The following is a 23,072-nucleotide window of genomic DNA, read 5'->3' on the forward strand; positions in this document are numbered from 1 at the left end:
TGGCATCAGAGTACTAATAGATGGACAAAGTGGTTAATATATGTGGCAATATTTTATTGAACGTCAGTGTTTTCAGGGAGGTATTGTAGTAAACACAGGAGCTAGAGCAACTAAGATAGAAATATTTCTATAGGTCTGAGAAGGTAGCTTAGTGGTAGAATGCTTGCCTAGCATGTTGAAGGCCCTGTACTTTATGCTCTCAGTGTAATATTTATTCCAATGTGCAAAATTATGTTGCTTATTACAGAAGCATTGGAATAAGGTGTTTTTATGTGAAGTCTTTATAATGTGTAAATAATCTGTGGTCTCAAAAAATTGAAATAAGAACTATATAGTCATCGTTTCCTCAATTAGTCAACTCAGTAAATTCCTCAATTGATTAACTCAGTAAATTTAGGGCAAAAAAACAAGAATTGTTGATTGGAAAAAAATGTCCCTATAATTATGAAACAAGCAAGGTTGTACAAATATATCTGAGGGTTAAGTACAAACATACTGAGGAAATAATAAAGTGGAATTTAGTTGAAAACAATGTAGGTTGAGCTGCATATGGTGACACATGCCTATAATCTGAGCTACTTGAGAAGCTGAAACAGGAGAATCACAAGTTCAAGGCCAGCCTTAGGAACTTAGTGAGACCCTGTCTTAAAATAAAAAAAGTCTGGGGTTGCAGCTCAGTAGTAGAGTACTAGCCTATTATGCTTAAGGCCCTGATTTCAATTCCCAATACCACAAAAGTGGGAAGATGGAAGGAAAGAAATAATAATGGGGTAGAATGAGGTGAGGGGAGGACACAGGTGAAACATAGGCATTAACAATTAGTTGATACCTACAAATCTCAGCAAGGGACACATACAGTTCATCTACTGTTTTCTCTACTACTAGACATAATTGAAAGTTTCCTAAAGTATTTTTTTTTATTGATGGACAGAATACCTTTATTTTATTTGTTTATTTTTATGTGGTGCTGAAGATTAAACCCAGTGCCTCACACGTGCAAGGCAAGTGCTCTGCCACTGAGCTATAGCCCCAGCCCCCTAAAGTATAAGGCAAAATGTTTTGTGCATAGAGCCAATAGTTAGACAAAACATCAGAGAGAGTAATGAAATCATTTCCAAAGAATAGCCTGAGAGGTAGGTGAAAATGAGTTAAGTGTAGTGCTAAGATGCTGCTACAGAAGTTAAAAGAAGCTGTAGTTCCAACCTAATTGCTTGCTTGATTCTAATTTTGTTCATTTCTGTCTGGATGAACAGATAGATATTTCTGTCTTGTCGGCTGACATGAATTGAGGACCTGAGAAACTTGAGCAAACTACTTTGATCAAACCATTAGAGGAGAGGTGTTTATTACTTGAGAAATATTGTCCAGGGTTCATTTCCTGATGTGTGATTATCTGCTCTATTTTTAGGAAACTAATGAACAAAAACTTCACAAAATAGCCAATGAACTTTTGCTTACAGAGAGAGCTTACGTCAACCGACTCGACCTCTTAGATCAGGTAATGTTTTCCCTTTCAAAATCATTTTATGTCTCAGCATTGTACATCATTTAAACCTAATAATTAAAGTGTTATAGAAACTGCAAAGTGGGCTTGTTTTTATCCAGTGAAAGCTATTTATTCAAGGAAATCTGTAGCACTTTCAACATTATTGGTGAATTCACTGGGTATGAATATTTTATAATTCACAAAAGTAGAGATTTCTTTCTGTGCAAATCACAAAATGACTTTATCTGTGTCCCACAGTGTTAAACATTAGCCTGTTTTTGTTTTGTTTTTTATCTTTACTCTGATCCTGAGTGGGGAGCCATATTACTATTATAATCTAAACAGGATATTGGTGGTTATAACGCTAACATGAATATATGTGATTGTGTTTGAATTGTTTCTGTTTAGCAGAAACAAATCTGAGAGTGATCTTAGTTGGTGCAGTTATAGAATTTTGAGTTTAATTGTTCAACCTTGTATAAGATACTTGTAGTAGTAACTGACATAAAGTCGTCCAGCAAATATTTGCTGAATATGTGGATCAACTTAATCACATTTTGTATTTTCATCATGGGGGAGCCTTGTATGATTTCAAATATATTATTGGGGAAGTTTTTAAATGCATTATAAGATAACTCTTGGAAACTAATGCATTATAATCCTACATTAGCTATAAAAGACATGACATTTAATAGATTTTCTGCAAATAAATTTCTCTTGTTAAAGCTACCACGTTTGAGTATTAGTTGTAAGAATTAACCCACTTCTGCCACTGGAAAATTGGAATTTCATGGAAACAGACTGTCCTGGCACACCTTATCCTTGTTGTCTAGAGTGATCTATGTGCCTGGTGCAGTGAGCCTTGAGGTGCTAGCTTATATGACTCACTATAAAATAAAACCTCAATTAGAACTTCTCTATCTCAAATAGTGAGGTTAATATACTCTGCTATTTAAAATACTGTATAGCTCAAATACTCACTTTTTAAGAAATTTCACCATAAAACAAAATCAATTTATGAGGAGCTTGGGCCTTTCAAGCAACTTGTTTTTCTTGCAGGAATTATAGACCTGGAACATTTAGGTGTTCATAGTAAAGATATGTCTTTTCCTCTTTGCAAGTTCTCTTTCTTTCTCTTTCTTTTCTTTCTTGATCTTAAGCCAAATTAACTTAGCTACAGTTGCTGACCTTTTAGAATCTTAGTATTAATTATTATAGTATCCTACCTATTGGTATCTCTAAGGACATAATTTTGTGTTCTTTTTGCCTCCCAAGAAAATGCAGTGGAGGTGAATTTAGAACATTAACAACCATCTGGACATTATGAAGGAACAGATCTCCTTCTGCCTACATTTAACAGAATGGCAATGAAGAGGTATAGTAGACCTAGTGGAGAATAGCTAAGGCTCAAGGTGGTTCTTTTTTCCTTATTATTATTATTTTTTCTTAATTGTCTCTAAGGGACTTTTTACTCTGTATAGAAGATCCCCCCACATACCCCATCAGTGTTTTAAGTTTTCATGTTTTATTGTTTACTAAAAAGCAAATAAACATTTGAGAACTGAAATGAACTTTCGTTCACTCATTGGCCTATTCTGTTGTGGGAACTAAATCCTGTGTCCTCCCTTCCCAAGATACATAAATTTTAATAAGGAAAAATAAGATTTAAGTCAACCAATTTCAATAAAGGGCAATATGTAATAAGTGCTGGAGAAGTCATTCAAAACATAAACGGAAATGAAACGCCACAGTTACTGTGTGCATGTAACGTACTTTCACATCCCTTAACTCTGGCTGTAGGTAGGAAGGGTAAATCCTATTAACCTCAACTGGATTTTCTCTGGCACAGAAAGGTATATTATTAACATCCCACAGATAGGAGCTGCGTGTAGGTTAAAAATCAAGCATCCTAATTCTTATTTGTGGTTCTTCCAAATCAGAGTATATATCCTTTCTACATTTCAAACAATCGACTTCTTGAATCATGAACTTCTCCACTTATTCAATAAAATGCTATAAAGGTCCTGCTACAGGCCTAGCACAGTGCTAGTTGGTTAACCCACAAAGTGAAGTAATATTTGCTTTATTCTTTTACTCAGGTATTTTATTGCAAACTATTGGAAGAAGCAAACCGAGGTTCATTTCCAGCAGAGATGGTGAATAAAATCTTTTCTAACATTTCATCAATAAATGCCTTCCATAGTAAATTCCTCTTGCCAGAGCTGGAGAAACGAATGCAAGAATGGTAAGAGGAGTAGACAGAAACGATATGTCTAAGGCAGTCATACAATATGCTGTATTGTTCAGCTTTTCATTTCAAATAGAAATGCCACACACAGCTCTAGCTAGACATTGTGCCAACTTTTTACATTAAAGACTAAGAAGTTGTGCTACGTTTTCAGCGGCATCTGAAAAGCATTTTATCTCTGCGCTCCAAACTGTCTCTTGACTAGTAAAGACAAGATATCAGGGGTAATCTGGACCTTCAAGGATTCCATAGCATCTCTCTTTACTATGGCATTCCTTAACTGCCTTGAAAAAAGAGCTTCTTTATTCTCTACCCATCGCACAGCAAGATGGATCTGAGGAAGCACAAAGTGTGTAGAAAGTGAAGACTTCATCTGCAGTCTGTGAATTGGCTTGTTCTACAGAAAACTTTAAGGATTTATTTCTTTATTTGATCCAGGGAAACCACTCCTCGGATTGGAGACATCCTTCAGAAATTGGCACCATTTCTTAAGATGTATGGAGAATATGTGAAGGGATTTGATAATGCAATGGAATTGGTCAAAAACATGACAGAACGAGTTCCCCAGTTCAAATCGGTGATTGAAGAAATTCAGGTAACAGGACAGTTTTGTTCAAAGTTATATGATCTTCTAGATCTAAGATTGCCAATCTAAATTTGTCTGAGATACCCATTCTACTGAATTATGCAAAGATATCTCTAAGAAGTTAAAATACCTGTTGGTCACAGGCCACATACTAAGTGCTAAATTCTCCATTTCTTTATGAGACCAGAGACTGACTGTATTAGGATTCACATAAATTTCCAGAGCAAGTGTCCCCTTTGTGAGTTTCAGAGCTTCACATGTTGGATGGAATATGAAGATAAACAGTGATTACTATGAATCTTGAGGTTTTGGAATAGCAATAATATTTTTAGGTCACTTAATACTGATTTTCTTCTACCAAATCTGGATAATACATTTTAATAATTCCATTGTAAGTTTTTTTTGAAAAGGCATTCTCTCCATCACATAATGATCTTGGGGTTGGGATTTTATGGCTCTTTGCCTTCTTTTGGTTATATAAATAATGGCACCATTTTAATAATCCTTACTTTTAAACTACTTTTAGTTACTTTCCAGTAACTGCTCTTGGGATTATAATATGCATTTATCACAGCCTACTTCATATTATACTCTCTGATAAAATACAGTCACTTTGCTCTAATACTGCTCTTTCTCCATGCTGTACTATTAGTGTCATATATATTACATTTTTGTATGTTTTAAATCTGACAATATAGTGATTGTTTTATAATTTATAATTGTTTTACAAAATTTTATGTATATTAAAAAGTTAAGGGAGGATATAAAAATATATTCATAAAACATCTTATATTCAACCATTTATTTGCCATTTCTGGAGTAATTTTCTTTCAGTATAAAATTGACTGTTGTTTCCTTTAAGGTAGATCAACTAGCAATGAAATCTGTCAGTCATTATTTTTATCCAGGAATATTCTTCTCCCCCCCCCTCACTTTTGAATGATACTTTTACTAGATATAGAATTCTTTGTTTATTTGTTTTTGTAAAATCGAATTTTTAAAAAAATTTTGTTCTTTTTAGTTATACATGACAGTAGAATGTATTGACATACGTGGAGTATAGCTTCCCATTTTTGTAGTTGTACATGATGTGGAGTTTCACTGGTCATGCATTCAGATAGGAGCACAGAAAAGTCATGTCTGATTCATTCTAGTATCTTTCCTATTCACATCCCTTCTCCCTTCCCTTCATTCTCCTTTGTCTAATCCAGTGAACTTCTATCGTCCCACCCTTATTGTGAGTTAGCATCTGCATATCAGAGCAGCCTCTAGTCTTTTGGGATTGGCTTATTTCACTTAGCATGATAGTCTCTAGTTCCATCCATTTATCAGTAAATGTCATAATTTTACTCTTCTTTATGGCTAATTAATATTCCCATTTTGTATACATACCACTTTTACTTTATCCATTCATCTGTTCAAGGGCACTAGGTTGTTTCCATAGCTTAGCTATTGTGAATTGGACTGCTTAAACATTGATAACATTGATGTGGCCTCTTCACTGTGGTATGCTGATTTTAAGTCCTTTGGGTATATGCAGAGGAGTGACGGAATTCTTTTTCTTTTTCTTTTTTTTTTTTTAAAGAGAGAGAGAACCTTATTATTTATTTTTTAGTTATCGGCAGACACATCTTTGTTTGTACGTGGTGCTGAGGATTGAACCCGGGCCGCACACATGCCAGGCAAGCGCACTACCGCTTGAGCCACATCCCCAGCCCAGAGTGACAGAATTCTTAACTGATGGGTTCCTCCTACACTTAGAACATGTCACTCTTACTGCTTTCTTTCCTCCATCAATCTTTAATTTTATCAGTACTTTCCTGTGTGTGATTAATCATTTTTCTCTTCCTACTTTCAAGATTTGTTATTTGTTGCTGGCTTTCAATAGTTGGAATAGGAGTATCTGTGTGGGGATCTTTTTGTATTTAATCTTTATTCTCTGTTCTTCAGACTGTATGGTTTTTATTAATTTTTCTTCAAGTTCCCTAATTGTTTTGTCATCTCAGATTCTGCTATCCAACCCTTATAGTGAATCTCTCTTTTAATTAATGTACTTTTCAACTCCAGAATTTCCATTCGGTTCTTCTCTCTTTTTAATTATGTCTGACTCCTCCTTGAAAATTGTCATTTGTACATACATTTTTTTTTCATACTTTCCTTGAATTCTTCAAACATCATTTCATTTCCTTGAACATACAGTGAAGACTCTGTCACATCTAACTTCTAAAGGTACTCACACAATTTTTGTTGGTTTCCCTTTTGTCTCTTATAGGTCACACTTTACTATTTCTTTGTCTATATTTTTTCTGGATATTGGATATTTCAGATAATCCAAGATCATATCAACTCTTGGTTATGATTTCTCCACTGAAAGTGGTTGTCATTATTTTTTGTTTGTTTGCTTCTTTGTTTAGTAACTAACTTACACAAAATGGATGAAACCTGTTACTCCTCTGCTGTGCATTCCCCGATGTCTGCCTTCAAGATGTTTGTTGGCATGTCTGTGTTTGTGAGCCTGGTTTTCTGGGGATTACATATGTCTGTGTTGGTTAGGATACAAGCAGCTCTTGGACAGAGGTGTTTGATGACCTGGAGCCAGAAAGGTGGTGTTCTGTTTATGGGCCTGGCTGTGAATAAGGGGACCCATTTAAAGATTGAGTTGTTGTCAAGTCCACTGGGCTCTTTAAAACTTTGTGTCCATGTGTACAAAGCCTCAGGGTGGCCAGGTGAGTATCCTGACTTGGGCTGTCTCCAGTCTCAGCCATGAATGTGATTCATCCATCCACAACTATGACTTCTGGCTAGTAGAGCCAATGGTCCCTCCACTCCTCCACCCCAGAGATCCTCACTTTTACTGAACATGCTGCTGGGCATGTGCACTGTGCACCACTCCATATTGAACCTTCCCAGCATCAGCAGGGAAGCTGCTGGTCCTCACAGCCTTACTGCCCTGGCAACACAGGATGGAGTTGAAAGGGCAGGAGCAGCCCCTGGCTCAAATGCCATAGATTCTCACTATTCTTTCTCAAAGTTCAATAGTTGTTAAGGCATAAATGCTTTCCAGATTGTTGTATGCCTTAGAGCAACTTCTAAAAATGCTGAAATGATTGTTTGTCTTTTTTTTTTTTTTTTTTTTTTTTTTTTTGCAGCTTGGTAATTGCTTTTTTTTTTTTCCAATTTTTTTCTTTTTAGTTGTAGATAGGCATAATACTTTTGTTTTATTTTTTTGTTTTTATGTGGTGCTGAGGATCAAACTCAGTGCCTTACATGTGCTAGGCAAGCGCTCTACCACTGAGCCACAGCCCCCAACCCCAGCAATTGCTTTGTATAGGGAGGTTTTGCCAGTCTCCTTACTCAGTTTGAAGTCCTGCCGCTTCCCCTCTGCTCTTTTTATCTGCATCTCTTTTCTCAAGATTAAATACTCATGTACCTCTCTGAACACTGGCTTCTTTGAATCGTTACCAGCCCTTCTTGCAGTACTAAAAAGTGAGCAGAGGCCAAGGTTTGTCTTCCGCAGTCTGTCTTCACACTCTCAGTGACATCATACTTCCACGTGCCTTAGTCTAGTCCTCTGTCCCCAATCCCTAGTTACTAATGTCCGAGTGCTGTGTGCTTGTACAATTCCACATGAAGGTCCTGTCAAAAACTTTAGATAGGGCAAAGAGGAGGTGAGGAGGGGGCAAAGAGGTAGGAAAGATAGTGGAATGAGACAGACATCTTACCCTAGATACATGTATGATTCCACGAATGGTATGACTCTGCTTCACATACACCCATTTGTATACAATGAATTGAAGAGGTTTCTACTGTCATGTATAACTGATTAGAACTAATAAGTAAATAAATAAAGTTAACATGTTCTATAGTTAGCTCCCAAGCATTTCTTTCCATCTGACTTTTTTAATGCCTTGCATAAAGTAGATAATAATTCTGACAGGTGATTAAATTTGACGACACAACTGTTCTCTCATTCACCAGAGCTTGACAGTTTGGCCTCAGCTGTGACCTGTCATTTTTCCTCCTTCTGTGTGTTCATTTGCCTCTGAGATAGTATGTTTAAGGTGCTTCGCATAGTGCTTGTTGCATAGTAATTACTCAGTTAAGGATGGTAGTTACTGTTGTTTGATCACACTTTAAATTCTACCTTTGCAGTGTCTGTCTTCACCAAATATGAAGAAATGGCATGACAATGGAAAGAGTAGTAGACTGCCATTAAGCCTCATTTATAGTTTAGTCTGCTACTTTTAACCATTTGACCTTAGAACACTCTCCTAATTTCTCTGAGCTACAGTTTCTTCATGTAAAAATTTTGGCACCATTCATATTTTCCTAGAGATAAAGGTATGAATATATAGATCTATTAGGGGAAATCAAATGAGATCATTAAACTTGTAAAATTAATATCTTACAAGGAAGCTATTACTCCCCCAGGTTTCATGCCAATTTCGGGCCCTGATTAACTTTCTTCCAAACTGGTTTCCCCACATCCCCGTAAAGCCATCCTGAAGAAGGGTAATCAGATCTAATGATATCCCTCCCATGTGCAAAAATCTGCATTAGATGAAGCACATCTAAACTCTGGAAGTTCTGATAGTATTAGCTCATATTGCCTTTTCTTCTTCATACCCTATTTTCTCATGCTTATTTTCCACAAAAACCCAACTGCTCTCTTTTAGTGAAGGAAGGTGTTTCATGTACCGCTGCCTTGCACAGGTTTTCTCCCTAGGCTAGTCTTCCTCACTTGCCTCGCCACCAAACCCTGCACTCAGAGTTGGTGCTAAATGCTCCCTTCCCTGTGAGGCTTTGAGTTACTTGTTTACTTTGAATGCAAACACCAGGGCCTAATACACCTTTCTTATCCTGCAGTGCCTTGACCATTTAGAAGTTCAGTATTTTAATGGGGGTTTCTTCTTTGTGTAATGTTTTCCTTCTCTTGTTAACAACCTATTGCAAGCAAGTGAAAATAGACTTAATTTTGCCCTAAGAAATGGAGTTTAGTTTCTAATGATGAAGAATGCTTTGACCTTATGAAAAATTAAAATGTTCCAACAGATAGCAAGATGCCAGATCTTGTCATTCTCCTAGAGGTTTTTTTTTTTTTTCCCTCAAAGCAAATGACATTTATGATAGCCTCATTATGAAATTTATGAAATAGTTTCTGCTAAGTCCGAAGACATTTAATGTACTTGTGATTAGTGAATCTCATTATACAGGTGCATCTTTTGAAAAAATCTCTGTAGAATGATTTAATAATGTGACTTCACAAACCCTAGTAGTGACTAATTGAAATGGTTGCCAGCTATTGGAATTTTCTGGCTTAAAATTCTGATTGACTGGGTGCTGGGGATATAGCTCAGTCAATTGAGTGCTTGCCTCACACGCACAAGGCCTTAGGTTCAATCCCCAGCACCAAAAATAATTCTGCATTTTTTTTTTTTTTGTCCCTTTTTGTTCTTACACTAGATTAGTGGGCTTTAGACTTTATATGCAGTGTTTTTAAATGCATTTTCTCTAGCTTCTTCCCTCTAAAATTTTGATTTCATAGATGGGGGTTTGTGTGTCTGCATTTTTAAAAGCAACCCAGGAGACTACTTTGGATGTGGTTCATTGGTAGAACACTTGCCCAGCAAGTACAAGGTCCTGGGTTTGATTCTCAGCACCACACACAAAAAAAATAAAATAAAATAAAACCTAAATATATTTAATATAGTTGATGAAAGTTACTATAGTGATTTTTTAGATTGCCTAACCTAATTTTTAAATGTTTCTTTAAAAACAGAAACAGAAGATCTGTGGGAGCTTAACTTTGCAGCATCACATGCTGGAACCTGTTCAGCGGATTCCTCGGTATGAGATGCTCCTTAAGGACTACCTAAGGAAATTGCCCCCTGATTCCCCAGACTGGAATGATGCAAAAAGTAAATGCTTTTTAAATTTTTTTTCTTCTCCATTATCAGATAATCAAGTGGCCATACAGCCTGTTTCAAAGTGAGATGCATCTCACAGCTAGCTACAGTAGCCAAATATTGCTGTCAGGAAACAGTCTCACTGGAAATTATCAATGCCTCCATTAGGCAAGCCAGTTTTGAGCCCAAATCACAAGTTTAAAGCAATGCAAATCACATTTACCACTCTGGATTCACTTTAATCACTAACTGTGAAATATAAAACTATAGTCTTAGAGACATCCGGAATAGCAATACACAATTACCATCACACAGGAAGAACACAGCCATGTGAAATTACAAGTGCTGCTGTTTAATTAGATAGGTCAATGCATACCAAGAATACCAAGATGGCATTTAATATGTAAAAATAACCTAAGCACTGTTGGCCTCACCTACCCTAGATACAATGGGAAATGGTGTTTTTATTGTCTATTAACTTTTTCCTCAAGAAAACTTTATTCCAGTTCTTTTAGTTGTTTTTGATTCTTTCATTAGATTAAAATGAAAGGTTTTTTTTTTGTTTGTTTTTTAAGATTCATAAATTCTGCTAATACTTCAGGTTTCTTGTGCAGTTTCTGTGTATGTGATTTTGTACCTCCCTGCAGGGGATTGACCTTGGGGCCTTTCGAATCACATGCTGAGCACATGCTGTATCACTGAGGCACACCCCTAGCCCTCTGGCACAGTTTTAAAAATCATTCAACTATTAAGAGATGAAAATTTAAGGAATCAAAATGGCTTGATATTTAGTAAGCACTGACGATACTCATGTACAGTCTTAACTGCCACAATTGCCTCTTCTAATTTCTTGCCCTCTATTATAAGGGGACCACGGTATGAAAAAAGAGGAACATAAAACATCTTTGACCCTGGAGCCTGAGTCTTTTCTTGAACATAAACTGCCTCTTATATGTTCCTCATACCATCCAAGTGACCTGTGAAACTTCTCTTTCCATTTACTCTTTTTGTAGTTTAGCTTGATTTTGGCTCACCATCTTCTCCCAACCCAGTACTCCCCAGGAACTGTGCCTCACCCCCATTTTTTGTCCATCTGGCTCAAGTGCTGGGTTCCAGTGGCAGAGCCAGTGGTGGATTGGAGGTGGAATCACTTGCTCTTCCTGGAACTCATCTCTTGAGCAGTGGCCCCCCTCCATCTTACTTTGGCTCCCTCTAACCTGGTTCCTATCTCAGGTGCACAGAATTGCCCAAATCTGTAAAGAACTCTCAAACATGTAAATAAAATGCAGTGTCTTCTATATTCAAAGACGGTCTTTGCCTAAGATACCCATGTCAAAAGCAAGAAAGTTGTGGGACATGATAGGGCATTTCATTACTTGTTTTGGTTTTTCATTAATAGTTACAATTAAATTCTAAGGAAATCACAGAAGGACGTTTAGACCTAAAAGTGGAAAGGGAAGTAACAAAAGTGCATTCTGTTCAGCAGAGCAAAGAAGACGGAAAATGTAGTCCAGAAGGGAGGGGGTTGCTGCGGTAACAGAATTGAGCAGGCCAGCATTCACAAAACAGAAAGGAAGGGAAGAGAACAGAACATGACTTAGGATTGAAGAGTATTCCCTGGGGTTGGTCCAGCAAGCCCTCAGCATTCACAGGTCTTCATTCTCAGCCCCGGAGCTCCTACAAAGTCCATATCAGAGAGTTCTCACTAACACCCACCCCAGAAACAGTACTGACTCTAGAAGACTCCCTTTCATCAGACCTAGCCAAGTCACATCTCTTCCTCATTTCTTTTATCTGCCGAATGGAGCAAATATATTTACTGTTCAAGGCTGTTTTAATAACATAAGAATTGATTGCAGTAGTCCTCTCTTACCTGTAGGGGATACCTTCCATGATGTTCCACAGAAGCCTAAAACCACAGTCTTAAACATAGGTTTCAGTACTGGGTTTTTCCCCCTTATACCTACATACCTATGTTTAAATTTAGCTTATAAATTAGGTACAGTAAAGAGATTAACAAATAATAATATATAGCAATTATAATAGTACACTGTAATAAAACTTATTTAAAACTTATTGTTTGATTTCTGGAATTTTCCATGTAATATTTTCAGGCTGTAGCAAAAAATAGAAGGACTACATATGTATGAAAGCACCTGACAAAGTACCTTGAATCTAGTTAGTGTACGCTGTAAATGCTTATTGACTTTTCATGTCTATATGAATTCAATATACCTGTGAGCCTCATCATCGTACATGACTTTATACAGGAAGTACCCTTTGAGTTCAGTTAGTCTGCTTACAAATTAAGTTTTGAAGGTATACAGTTTGTAAGTGGAAATTGCTGCTACTTTCATTGTGTTTTTTGGTCTCAGATTTCTTATTTAAGTATGTAAATTATTCAATTATATAGTAGCCCAGGAAGGACAAAACATATTTATTTACTTTTCTTTTTTTCCCATTTAGAATCACTTGAAATTATATCTACAGCAGCAAGCCATTCTAATAGTGCAATAAGAAAAATGGTAAGTGGTTTTTAGAGGAGACAGGAACTTTATGGTTAGATAATTATCATAACATAGTCTAATACTATCTGTAGGTTTGGACCAAAGTGAACAGATAGAGGTAAACAAGAAAAAAACATTTGCAAAATGTCTCATGTTTCCTGGAGTAACCCTCTCCCCTATTCTCTTAGGTTTCAATTTACGGATACATTTTTATACCAAAAAAATACATTCACTCCCAATCCCTTCTAAATGATGCAGATTTTAGTTAAGGTCAGGTATTATTATTCATGTCACTTAATTGACACCTCCTGTATTTGATCTTGCTGTATTTTGTTTTAATTTCCCAGGAGAACCTAAAGAAACTCTTGGAGATTTATGAAATGTTGGGAGAAGAAGAAGACATTGTAAACCCTTCCAATGAACTAATAAAAGAAGGACAGATCCTCAAGCTAGCTGCACGGAACACGTCAGCACAAGAACGCTATCTTTTCTTAGTGAGTATCCTAGTGTTGGCAAGATACATAAGAAAAATTTACCAAAAAGGAATAATTTACAAAAAGAAAAATTGTTGTTTACATCTTGGAAAAGTACAATACTTATTTGCTTGCTCCCCAAAATAATTACATCTGAGGCTGGGGATATAGCTCAGTTGGTGGAGTGCTTGCCTTGCATGTACAAGGCCCTGGGTTCAATCCCCAGCACCACAAAGAAATAAAATAACAAATATTTTTAGGGCTGGGGTTGTGGCTCAGTGGTAGAGTGCTCGCCTAGCACGTGCAGGGCCCTGGGTTTGATCCTCAGCACCACATAAAAATAAAATGTTTTAAAAAAAATATATATATATATATAAATTACATCTGCTTTGATTTAGTAAACACTGTTAGGAGTTTGAATGACGGAATAGTTTAAGTAACTAAAATTTAACTATTTTTGTGTACTTTATGGGTATAATTTACTTCAGTAGGGCATATTGAAGACAATTTAGCCTTGAATTCCATAATAATGCTAATAGTGCATATGCAGGGTATGGTATACTTTCTGAAATCCTCCTTGTCTACTTGTTTCCTTTCATTTTCAACATAATGGGCACCATTTCCTGAGTATTTTGTTGCCATACTATTTCCTGACAGCAGTTCTCCTAATCATCTGTAATCACTTTTTTAATCATTCTAGAGTAAAAAAAAAAACTGTATGGGCAAGATTGTAAGGCTTTTGTCTTAGGTATTTATAGGGAAAATGTGATTGCTACACAGTTCCTTTTCACCATTGCCAGTCCTTGTCCCTTCCTTCACTTCCTGGAAATGACAATTAGCCTGGGGCTTATCTCAAATGTAGTAGTCTTCCTGGGGCATCCAGGCCATTATTATTATTATTTTAAGTTTCTGTCCACGTGACCTGTATCTCTTTGTTACCTTAGTGAATTCTGATTCTTTTCTGTATCTAATAAAATAAGGATCATAATGGCTAGCATTGACAAAGAGCAAGCACACATTGAATAGCGGCTCAGTCAACTAGCTTTATTATGATTGTTATTAAAGGCAAAAACCAAAGACTCACTGGTAAAGAGGCTGCCTAGGAAGACTTTTCTGCTGCCAGGCATTCATTTCACAGAGTTGTCCTTAAGGCCTGAGAAGTTTCTATCTATTGCTTCCAGCCTTCTTTGAAAAGAAACCTTATGCAAGCTGTCATGAAGAGGAATGTTCAGTATCTCTCAGTCATTTAAAAAAAAAAAAAAAAAATTTGCCTACCATGTGACCCAGTTGTTCCAAGTCTGTTCAACTCAAGGAAATTGAAAACACATGTCCACACAAAAACTTGAGTATCCACATCCATAGTGGCATTATTCATCTTAGCCCCAAACCATGAGCAACCCAAATGTTTATCAGTGATGGATGGTTAAAGTGTGGTATATCTATGCAATGGGCTATCCTATTATGTCAATAAAAAGACTTTATGTCAATAAAAAGGATTGTAGTACTGATAATACATGACATGGATGAATCTTGAAAACTGTCAAATGAAAGAAGTCAGTCACAAAAGGCCACATACTCTGATTCTATTTATATAAAATGTCTAGAATAGGCAAATGCACCAATTTCATAATTGGTGGTTGCCTAAGGCTGGTGGGAAGGAGAAATGGGCACAAGGTTTCATTTTAGAGTTCCAGAACTAGTAGGTTGGTTTACTACTATACTAAAAACATTTTTTTTTTTTAAAAAAGATGAATTTGTATAGTATATTAATTTTATTTGTTTTTAAAATGTATGAACATTATCTAACTATAAAGTCCTTATTTGAGCTAAAGAGAAGTACACCACCTTTCCCAGGTGATACAGAGAACTAAAAAGACCTAAATATTATTATTCAAGAATGGTAAAGAGATGAAAAGACAGATCCCAACAGGAGGGCTATTCCTACCATGGGGAGGGGACAGCAGTGAAGAGGCAGAGGGCACAAGCAGAAGGTGGGCAGGAGCCTTTGTGGCTTCCACAGGAGATAATGGGCAAGGCCGTAAAAGGCTTGGGATGGGCAAGTTTGAACTGCAGTGAGCTCCTGGGCATAGGGGCTACTGTCTGCCTGATTTTGGGGGTGATTCTGGCAGGGGAATCAGTAGCCCGGCTTGATGAGGAGGGGGGTGTTTGAAGGTGTTTGCTTCCGTACAGAAGGTGTGTTCACAGGTGACTCCTGGACTATCTCTGGGAACTGGGTCACCTGGGAGGGTCAGTCCCTTCAGTATGAGCAAGGCATGAAGATGTCCAGGCATCAACAACATAGAATTAAAAAGTCAGCTTAATATAATTTTCTGGGTAAAATCCTCCAGGAATCAATGTCTGCTCTGCCTTTACATTATAGGTCCTTTTTCTTCTTCCTCATTAGAGTGGCAGTCTCTATAGTTAAACTTTTTAGTTCTGTGTCTAACCAATTGTCTTGGTTTAATTTTCACATTTCAAAATTATTCTGGAAATAGTTTGAGGTCGAGGATCTTGATGCAAAGCCAAATTAAGCTGCTGTTTGGAAGAGAGATGGCAGGAGCGTTGGGCATGGGGGATGGGGAATATGGCAGTTAGCAACTGAGGAAAAGACCCATCTTGATCCAGTTCCCATTGGCTGAGAAATATACCCTACCATTACCTCCCAGGAGAGTGGAGTGGCATAGCAGGAATTTTAGGAAACCATGTGTTTTGAAGACCATTCTAGAGTCACATACTGTGTAGGTTCATTCATTGAATCCACTCTCTGAGACTGTGCTTGTCCTGTTTATTCCTAGGGAACATCTTGTTCTTCTATAAGTGGAAACTTCAAAAGTAGCATTTTCCTTTTCTTTTCTCTCTAGTGAGAAAATGAAGGCAAGCTTTTGATTCCCTACTACAGGATATTAAATTTGGCTTAAAAGTCAAACTGTGTTTAGAATCTGATTCCATATTCAAATGCTCCTTACTCGTTTCTATTTGCTTGCTTCCACACTACATTTTCACTTTTTTATGTTGATGTAGGTTACTCTGTTAACTAGATCACTACTGATATGTGGAAGCTAATCCACAACAAGGGGGCTAGGGAAGAATAGATACTCAGTAGATTAGACAAAAGTGAATGAAGGGAAGGGAGGCGGGTTAAGAAAAGGAAAGACAGTGGAAGGATTCAAATAATTTTTCTGTGTTCTTACATGATACACCATAGTGAATTTTGAACCATCATGTACACCCACAAAAATGGGGTCCTAAGTAGAATAAGATATATTCCATACTTGTACAATTATATCAAAATGAATTCTTACACAAAATGTTGTGTAACTAAAAAGAACCAATTTAAAAAAAAAGAAATTAAACACATACACAATAAAATCACCTTATCTTGGATCTGAAGGTTTTAAAATAAGAATCACTAAATTATTCCACAAAATGACCCAAGAGTTTTTATTCTTGGCCTTTGGTAGTTGTTCTATTCCTTGTTATAGCTTGCTAGGTAATTTTTTTTCCTTATTTAAACTTTAAATACAGATCAGTCACTGTGAATTTCCTCCAACACTCTTCTTTTACCTTCTAAAACAAACTTCAATGAAATTATCACTGGTGAGACAATGAAATTGTATTATTTCAGTGAACATATTGTAAGAGGTTAGAAATACTTGCACACTAGAGATCAAGCGAGGAGATCACCCCGCCCTTTTGTGATACTGGGGATTAAACTCGGGGCCAGTCAACTGCTGAGCCACATCCCCAGCACTATTTTGTATTTTATTTAGAGACAGAGTCTCACTGAGTTGCTTAGTGCCTTGCTTTTGCCGAGGCTGGCTTTGAACTCACCATCCTCCTGCCTCAGCCATCTGAGCCACTGGTATTACAGGCGTGAGCCACCACGCTCACTCCTCCCCGCAACCCCGCGCCCCTTTTTTTAAAAAAGATTAGATTGAGAACTTGCTTCTAGATCTTGTCACAACCTAGGACTTCTACAGATGGCCTCATCACTCAGTGCTTTGCTGATTACCACTTCTGAACTATAGATAGGAAGAAAGTAAATCTCCTATAGTGAAAGAAAAAGTCATTGTTGGTGCTATGGCTGCTGCAACTTCTTCTTTCAGTATGAGGGGAAACCCAGAGACAAGAGATTCTCTTAGTAGTGGTAACAGGACTTTTGCCACAGGAGCAAGGTTCAGAGAGGGAGTAGGACCAGCTACCTTGTTTTTTACAGATATGGCACCTAATCTTTGTGTGGCAATATTTTATATCCTATAAAAGCTCCCACTTTCATCTCTGTGAATACAGAATATAATTATTAACCAGCATTAGATTGTGATCAGAGTTCTTTAAGGATAATATGTAGTTATTTACAATTTATACTGTGAAGTCCTACCAAGGAAAAGTTTCAGGGAGGTAGTCCTGAAAGCATGAAAAGGAAAGAGAAACTTATTTACATCTGTCTGTCATCTTATGAGAATAACTACCAAAGGCAAATGCTAAAATCCTCCATATTCATGTATTTATATGTCTATAAACTAACAAGACTATAAAGCGAACCTGAACACAAGTATCAGGTAACTTGACTCTTTTATGCTATAATACTACATTTGTCACTCCATTTTCAGAAACAATTTGGTTAAGTGTGAGCTGTCCTTGTGGTGGTGGCTCTGCAGCCCCTCCAACATACAGTCTTAACCAAATCTCCTCCTGAGGGGGTTGGAAGGGAGAGGGAAAGAAATGTTAACTCAAAAAGTTAGCAAACAGGCCAGATGTGGTTGTGTGTGCCTGCAGTCCCATGAATTTGGGAGGCTGAGGCAGGAGGACTGCAAATTCCAGGCCAGCCTCAGCAATTTAGAGAGGCCCTGTCTCAAAAAGGGCTGGGGACGTAGCTCAATGGTAGAGCACCCTGGGTTCAATCCTCAATGTCATCCCTTCCCCAGAAAATTAGTAAGGTATGGGCTTAGTCAAGCTACAATACAGAATTGGCAATGAGAACATTGGGAGATTTTTAAAATATCTAAATTCTATCTACTACAATGAGGCTGTCATGGCCATACTCAGCATTTAGCGAGCTGTTAATGATAAAGGATTATGTCCTCTACTAGAAATATAAATAGATGATACTGGGATATATGTCAAATGCATTTAGTGCTCTTTTAATACTATGTTCCCCTGTGTGGAACTGAAATTTATGATGACAGTGGTTATAGGAAGTTACAAAATGATGAACGAAAAACAACTGGTGAGAAATATACTTTCAGAATGAGCACAAGGGACTGTGTCGCATAAACATGTTGATGCTTTAAATATCCATTGATGTGTCTCCTCTTAGAACATAGTATGGAGCCAAGCAGAGGGCCTGGGAGAAAAGCTCGAGAATCAAATCCTAGAAGAGCATAAAATAAGACAACTTGTTTAATTTAAGTAACTTGTATGTGCAAAGTACCGTGCTAAATACTGGTTTCCATTTGGTTTCCTCATTTAATCTTTTTAGCAACCAGTGACTTGCAGATAATGACCCCGAAGCATGAGGGTTCACACACCTCCTAAGCAGTAAAGTCAGGGCTTATAGTAAAATTTTAGAGAAAATTTGAAAAAGAACAAATTGAGAAACCTCGAATGAAGCATGTGAAAAAAAAAAAAAATTAGAATTTAGGGAAAATGCTGTTGGAAAAGCAAAAGATAATTTTTAGTTCCTAGTAACTCTTGCCTAAGAAAAATATATGTAACCCTTGAAACAATTTAAATAACAAATATGAAGTAAGAAGTATGGACCTGTTCTTAGAAATCTGCCCACAAATTAACCCAAATATTTATAGAGTTTTATTTCTCTGTATGTTTTAACATATTCAAAAGTGAAATAGCTGGGCATGATGGCACATGCCCAGCAACTGGGGAGGCTGAGGCAGGAGAATCACAAATTCAAGGCCAGCCTGAACAACTTAATGAGAACCTATCTCAAAATAGAAAAGGCTTGAAATTTAGCTCAGTGGTAAATCGCCCCTGGGTTCAATCCTCTGTACCCCTCTCACCAAAAAAGTGAAATAAATGCTTTCACAACGTCATTAAAAACTCAGTTTCTGTTATGTCAGTCTTATATTGTTCATGGTCCTAGCAAGGACTGTTAATTGTTGACCAGAAATGAGGCGCAATGTACATAATAATTTTGATTCAGTTTCAAAATAAAAACCTTTCTTTTCTTTTTTTCTTTTAAGTACACCTTATCAAGACAAGAATAAGGTCATATCTTTAAAAACCTCTTGATACTAACTGATGGGTTTTCTGTAAATTTACGTGATAAATTTTAAAGATACAAGGATTCGTAGGTCTGTGCTGATGTATCAGGATTTTTTTCTCTCTCTCTTTTTTTTTTTCTTTTTTCTTTTTTCTGATACTGGGGATTGAATCCAGGGGCATTTTGCCACTAAGCTACATTCCCCAGTCCTTTTTAGTTTTTATTTTGAGACAGGGTCTTGCAAAGTTGTAAGGTTGGCCTCAAAATTGCAATTCTCCTGCCTCAGCCTCCTAAGTAGCAGGGGTTACAGGTGTGCACCTCTTCTCCCAGCTCTTTTCTTCCTTTCTTTCTTTCTTTCTTTCTTTTCTTTTCTTTCCTTTTCTTTTCTTTTTTTTTTTTTTTTTTTTTTTTGGTAGTACCAGACACTGAACCCAGGGGTACTCAACCACTGATCCTCCTGCCTCAGCCTCCTGAGTAGCTGGGATTACAGTGTACTATTGCACCTGGCCAGGAATTTAACTTCCAAAGTTAAGAACTTCAAAAAATAAAATAAATTTAAAAAAGTAATTTCAGTTAAAGATTGGGGGTATAGCTCAGTGATAGAGAGCCTGTCTGGCATGAGACCCTGGAGATCCTCAATACCATTTAGGGGAAAAAAAAAAAAAAAACATCCAGGCATGGTGGCGCACACTTATAATCTCTGCAGTTTGGGAGGCTGAGGCAGGAGGATTGTGATTTCAAAGCCAGCCTCAGCAACTTAGTGAGGCCTGTCTCAAAATAAATAAATAAAGGGTTAGAGACATGTCCCAGTGGTTAAGCATCCATTGCTTCAATCCCTGGTACCATAAATAAAAAATAAATAAAGGAGAACAAAAGAAAAAAACATAACAACTTCAATTCCTAGTATATCAAAGGTCCTCAATAAATTTTTATCAGACCTATTGAACTAATTTTCTTAAAGCAATGGTATAAAAAGGTGATTGATTTATTTACATATTAGTAAAATATTTGAATCATGAAAGGAAACTATTTCAAAAATTGTATGATTTTTTTTAAAAATGTAAGCATAAAAATCTTAATGTAGGGGTAAATTTTCCTCAAGTAGGAAGTACCATATTCCCTGGAATTCCAAGGAATTTCTGTCCAGGTGTACTTTTAATATTGGTCAGTTTTGGGCTGGGGATGTGGCTCAAGCGGTAGCGTGCTCGCCTGGCATGTGTGCAGCCGGGGTTGGATCCTCAGCACCACGTACAAACAAAGATGTTGTGTCCGCTGAAAACTAAAAATAAATATTAAAAAAAAATTCTCTCTCTCTCCCTCCCTCCCCCCTCCCTCCCCCCCTCCCTCCCCCCCTCTCTCTCCCTCCCCCCCTCCCTCCCCCCCTCTCTCTCCCTCCCCTCTCTCTCCCCCCCTCCCCCCATCATTCTCTCACTCTCTCTAAAAAAAAAAAAAACATTGGTCAGTTTTCCTTATTTTCTCTATTTCTTGTGTATTGATATACATTCTGTTTCTTGCAGTTCAACAACATGTTACTGTACTGCGTGCCCAGATTCAGCTTGGTAGGCTCAAAATTCACAGTTCGGACCAGGGTTGGCATCGATGGAATGAAAATTGTAGAGACTCATAATGAAGAATATCCATACACATTCCAGGTGTCCGGAAAAGAGAGAACACTGGAACTACAGGCCAGGTAACAGAATCATTGCTGTCCCAATGCTTATCCCAAACATCAGAGTAAGTTATAGCTCAAGAGTAGTGCTGAGGGTTTTTTCCCAAGTGAATGCTACAGACCCCTGGGAATCTGACTGGATGTAAATAGAGAGCCGGGAGCTCTTGAAGGACAGACATCATGACTTCCTCTCCCCACAGTGCCTAAGTTAGTAAGCCTTCACTCAGTTGATTATCTCTTCAGAATAACAAGGTACTAGGAAGATGAGTTTGCTGCACATTGTCAAAGTCTTGACACTTGGAAGAAATTGCTCTCCCCTAATCAGCCTTCTATTCCTCCTCTTGCTTCTCAAATATTTGTTTGATGACTATTCCATACTAAACTGTTGAGTCCTTTAGGGGCTCTGTATTCTTGGAACCTAGGAGCACTTTGATGGAAAGAAATGTTTGACAGGGTAATCAAAGTAATGATCCCCTGCCATAGTCAGTTGTAAGATACATGAAGGAGTCCTTTGGCAATCAGAACTTGGAGAATATGGCTCTAATTATGCACCTTATTGAGTAGGAGAGAAAGGGTTGGAGTTCTGAACTAACTTTTCCTAGGAAGAACTAGGAAAACCACAGCAGATCATAGCTGACTACCTTATGCATGAACCTCTGAAAGACAAGGTGCTATCAGAATGTGAAATAAATCTGCTTTAGAAGACAGTTTTCCATTTAGCCTACAAAGGCCTAGCAAGGTGAAAATGTGGACACTCTAAGATCACAGATCTGAGTGTAAAGTACCAATCCCAGTTCTAACTGTGTTGGTGCCCAATAATCCATGTAGAGTCAGAGAGGCCCTTCTGTTCCTCTGTACACAGCATGTGGTTCCGGTTGCCCAGGTGAATTCACCTTGATTTACATATAGTCACTGTCTAGGAGTTTAATATTCAAGCTTTCAACAAAAAAATATTTATTTATTTATTTATTTTAGTACTGGGGATTGAACTCAGGGGCACTCGACCACTGAGCCACAATCCCAGCCCTATTTTATAGTTTATTTAGAGACAGGGTCTCACGGAGTTGCTTAGCGCCTCACTTTTGTTGAGGCTGGCTTTGAACTCGTGATCCTCCCGTATCAGCCTCCTGAGTCACTGGGATTACAGGTGTGTGCCACTGCATCTGGCAAGAATATATCATTTTATCTAGAATCTGTGCCCAGGAGGTCTGAAAATTGGTGAGATTACCACTATGGAAGGTGTAGCAAACTGGGAAAGTTTGAAGGAACAGCCAATTCTTTGATTTCCCACAAAGAATTTGTATTGAAAACCCCATTAATGGGGGAGCAATCGGGGGATACTGTGAAGATTAGCAGGTAGCATTTCAAGTGAGTTTAAAAGGTAGAGGGCTTGGCTTTTGAGGGTCATGGTTATCCTGCTTCATGGTAGGATTTGGGCCTCAGCCACCCAAACTCATGGGAATATGTATGATGCTGTGTTGGTAGGCTTTTGATGTGAGGCCTCACTCAGTGTCTGAGTTATTGGCCCTGGCAACAGGGAGCACTCATCAATTCTATGATCATTATAGAAATCTTAATTGTAGAAGATTTAATGTGCTGCATATTTCAAAAAAATAGAAAATAAAAAAGATTGCAAACCCAAGAGGTGTTACATCAGAGGAGAGAATGCAAAGAAGTTTCTGGATGCCTCCAAGGAGATATTAGCCCTCCATTAGCAAGTTGGGCTATTTGCTTTTCAGGATGGGAGAAATTTTCTTAAGCACACTCAATCTCACTTTATAATTTTCCAATTAGTATCAAAAACATGGTTATTCTTCATTAAGAATTTCTTATTCCCCTAGTTATATTTGTGATAATGTGGCAATATAAAAAATCTGGATTAAATGGTTACTTTCCATCTGATCTATAATGGCTCTCAAGAATAGAGACAAATATTGAGGGTTCAAAAAGAGTATCAGAGGGATTTATGTGCAATTA

The 23,072-nt window shown here is 37.4% G+C and overlaps 1 protein-coding gene across 6 annotated transcripts in view; it reads left to right on the forward strand.

Moving 5' to 3' along the window:
• The window catches only part of Fgd4 (FYVE, RhoGEF and PH domain containing 4), a 197,475-nt gene that overhangs the window by 154,726 nt on the left and 19,677 nt on the right, over positions 1-23,072 (forward strand). For 4 of the 6 annotated variants that reach the window (XM_076854280.1, XM_076854283.1, XM_076854281.1 and 1 more), the window contains exons 5-11: positions 1,409-1,498; positions 3,586-3,731; positions 4,173-4,329; positions 10,100-10,238; positions 12,693-12,751; positions 13,081-13,227; positions 20,944-21,116. In XM_076854280.1, coding sequence (XP_076710395.1) covers positions 1,409-1,498; positions 3,586-3,731; positions 4,173-4,329; positions 10,100-10,238; positions 12,693-12,751; positions 13,081-13,227; positions 20,944-21,116 — 911 coding nt within the window. Of the gene's footprint in view, positions 1-1,408; positions 1,499-3,585; positions 3,732-4,172; positions 4,330-10,099; positions 10,239-12,692; positions 12,752-13,080; positions 13,228-20,943; positions 21,117-23,072 lie in introns of those variants that run through there. The other 2 variants (XM_076854284.1, XM_076854285.1) reach the window with 2 other exon arrangements.

Source organism: Callospermophilus lateralis, chromosome 4 (genome assembly GCF_048772815.1).
Source record: "Callospermophilus lateralis isolate mCalLat2 chromosome 4, mCalLat2.hap1, whole genome shotgun sequence".
Classification (NCBI taxonomy): Eukaryota; Metazoa; Chordata; class Mammalia; order Rodentia; family Sciuridae; genus Callospermophilus; species Callospermophilus lateralis.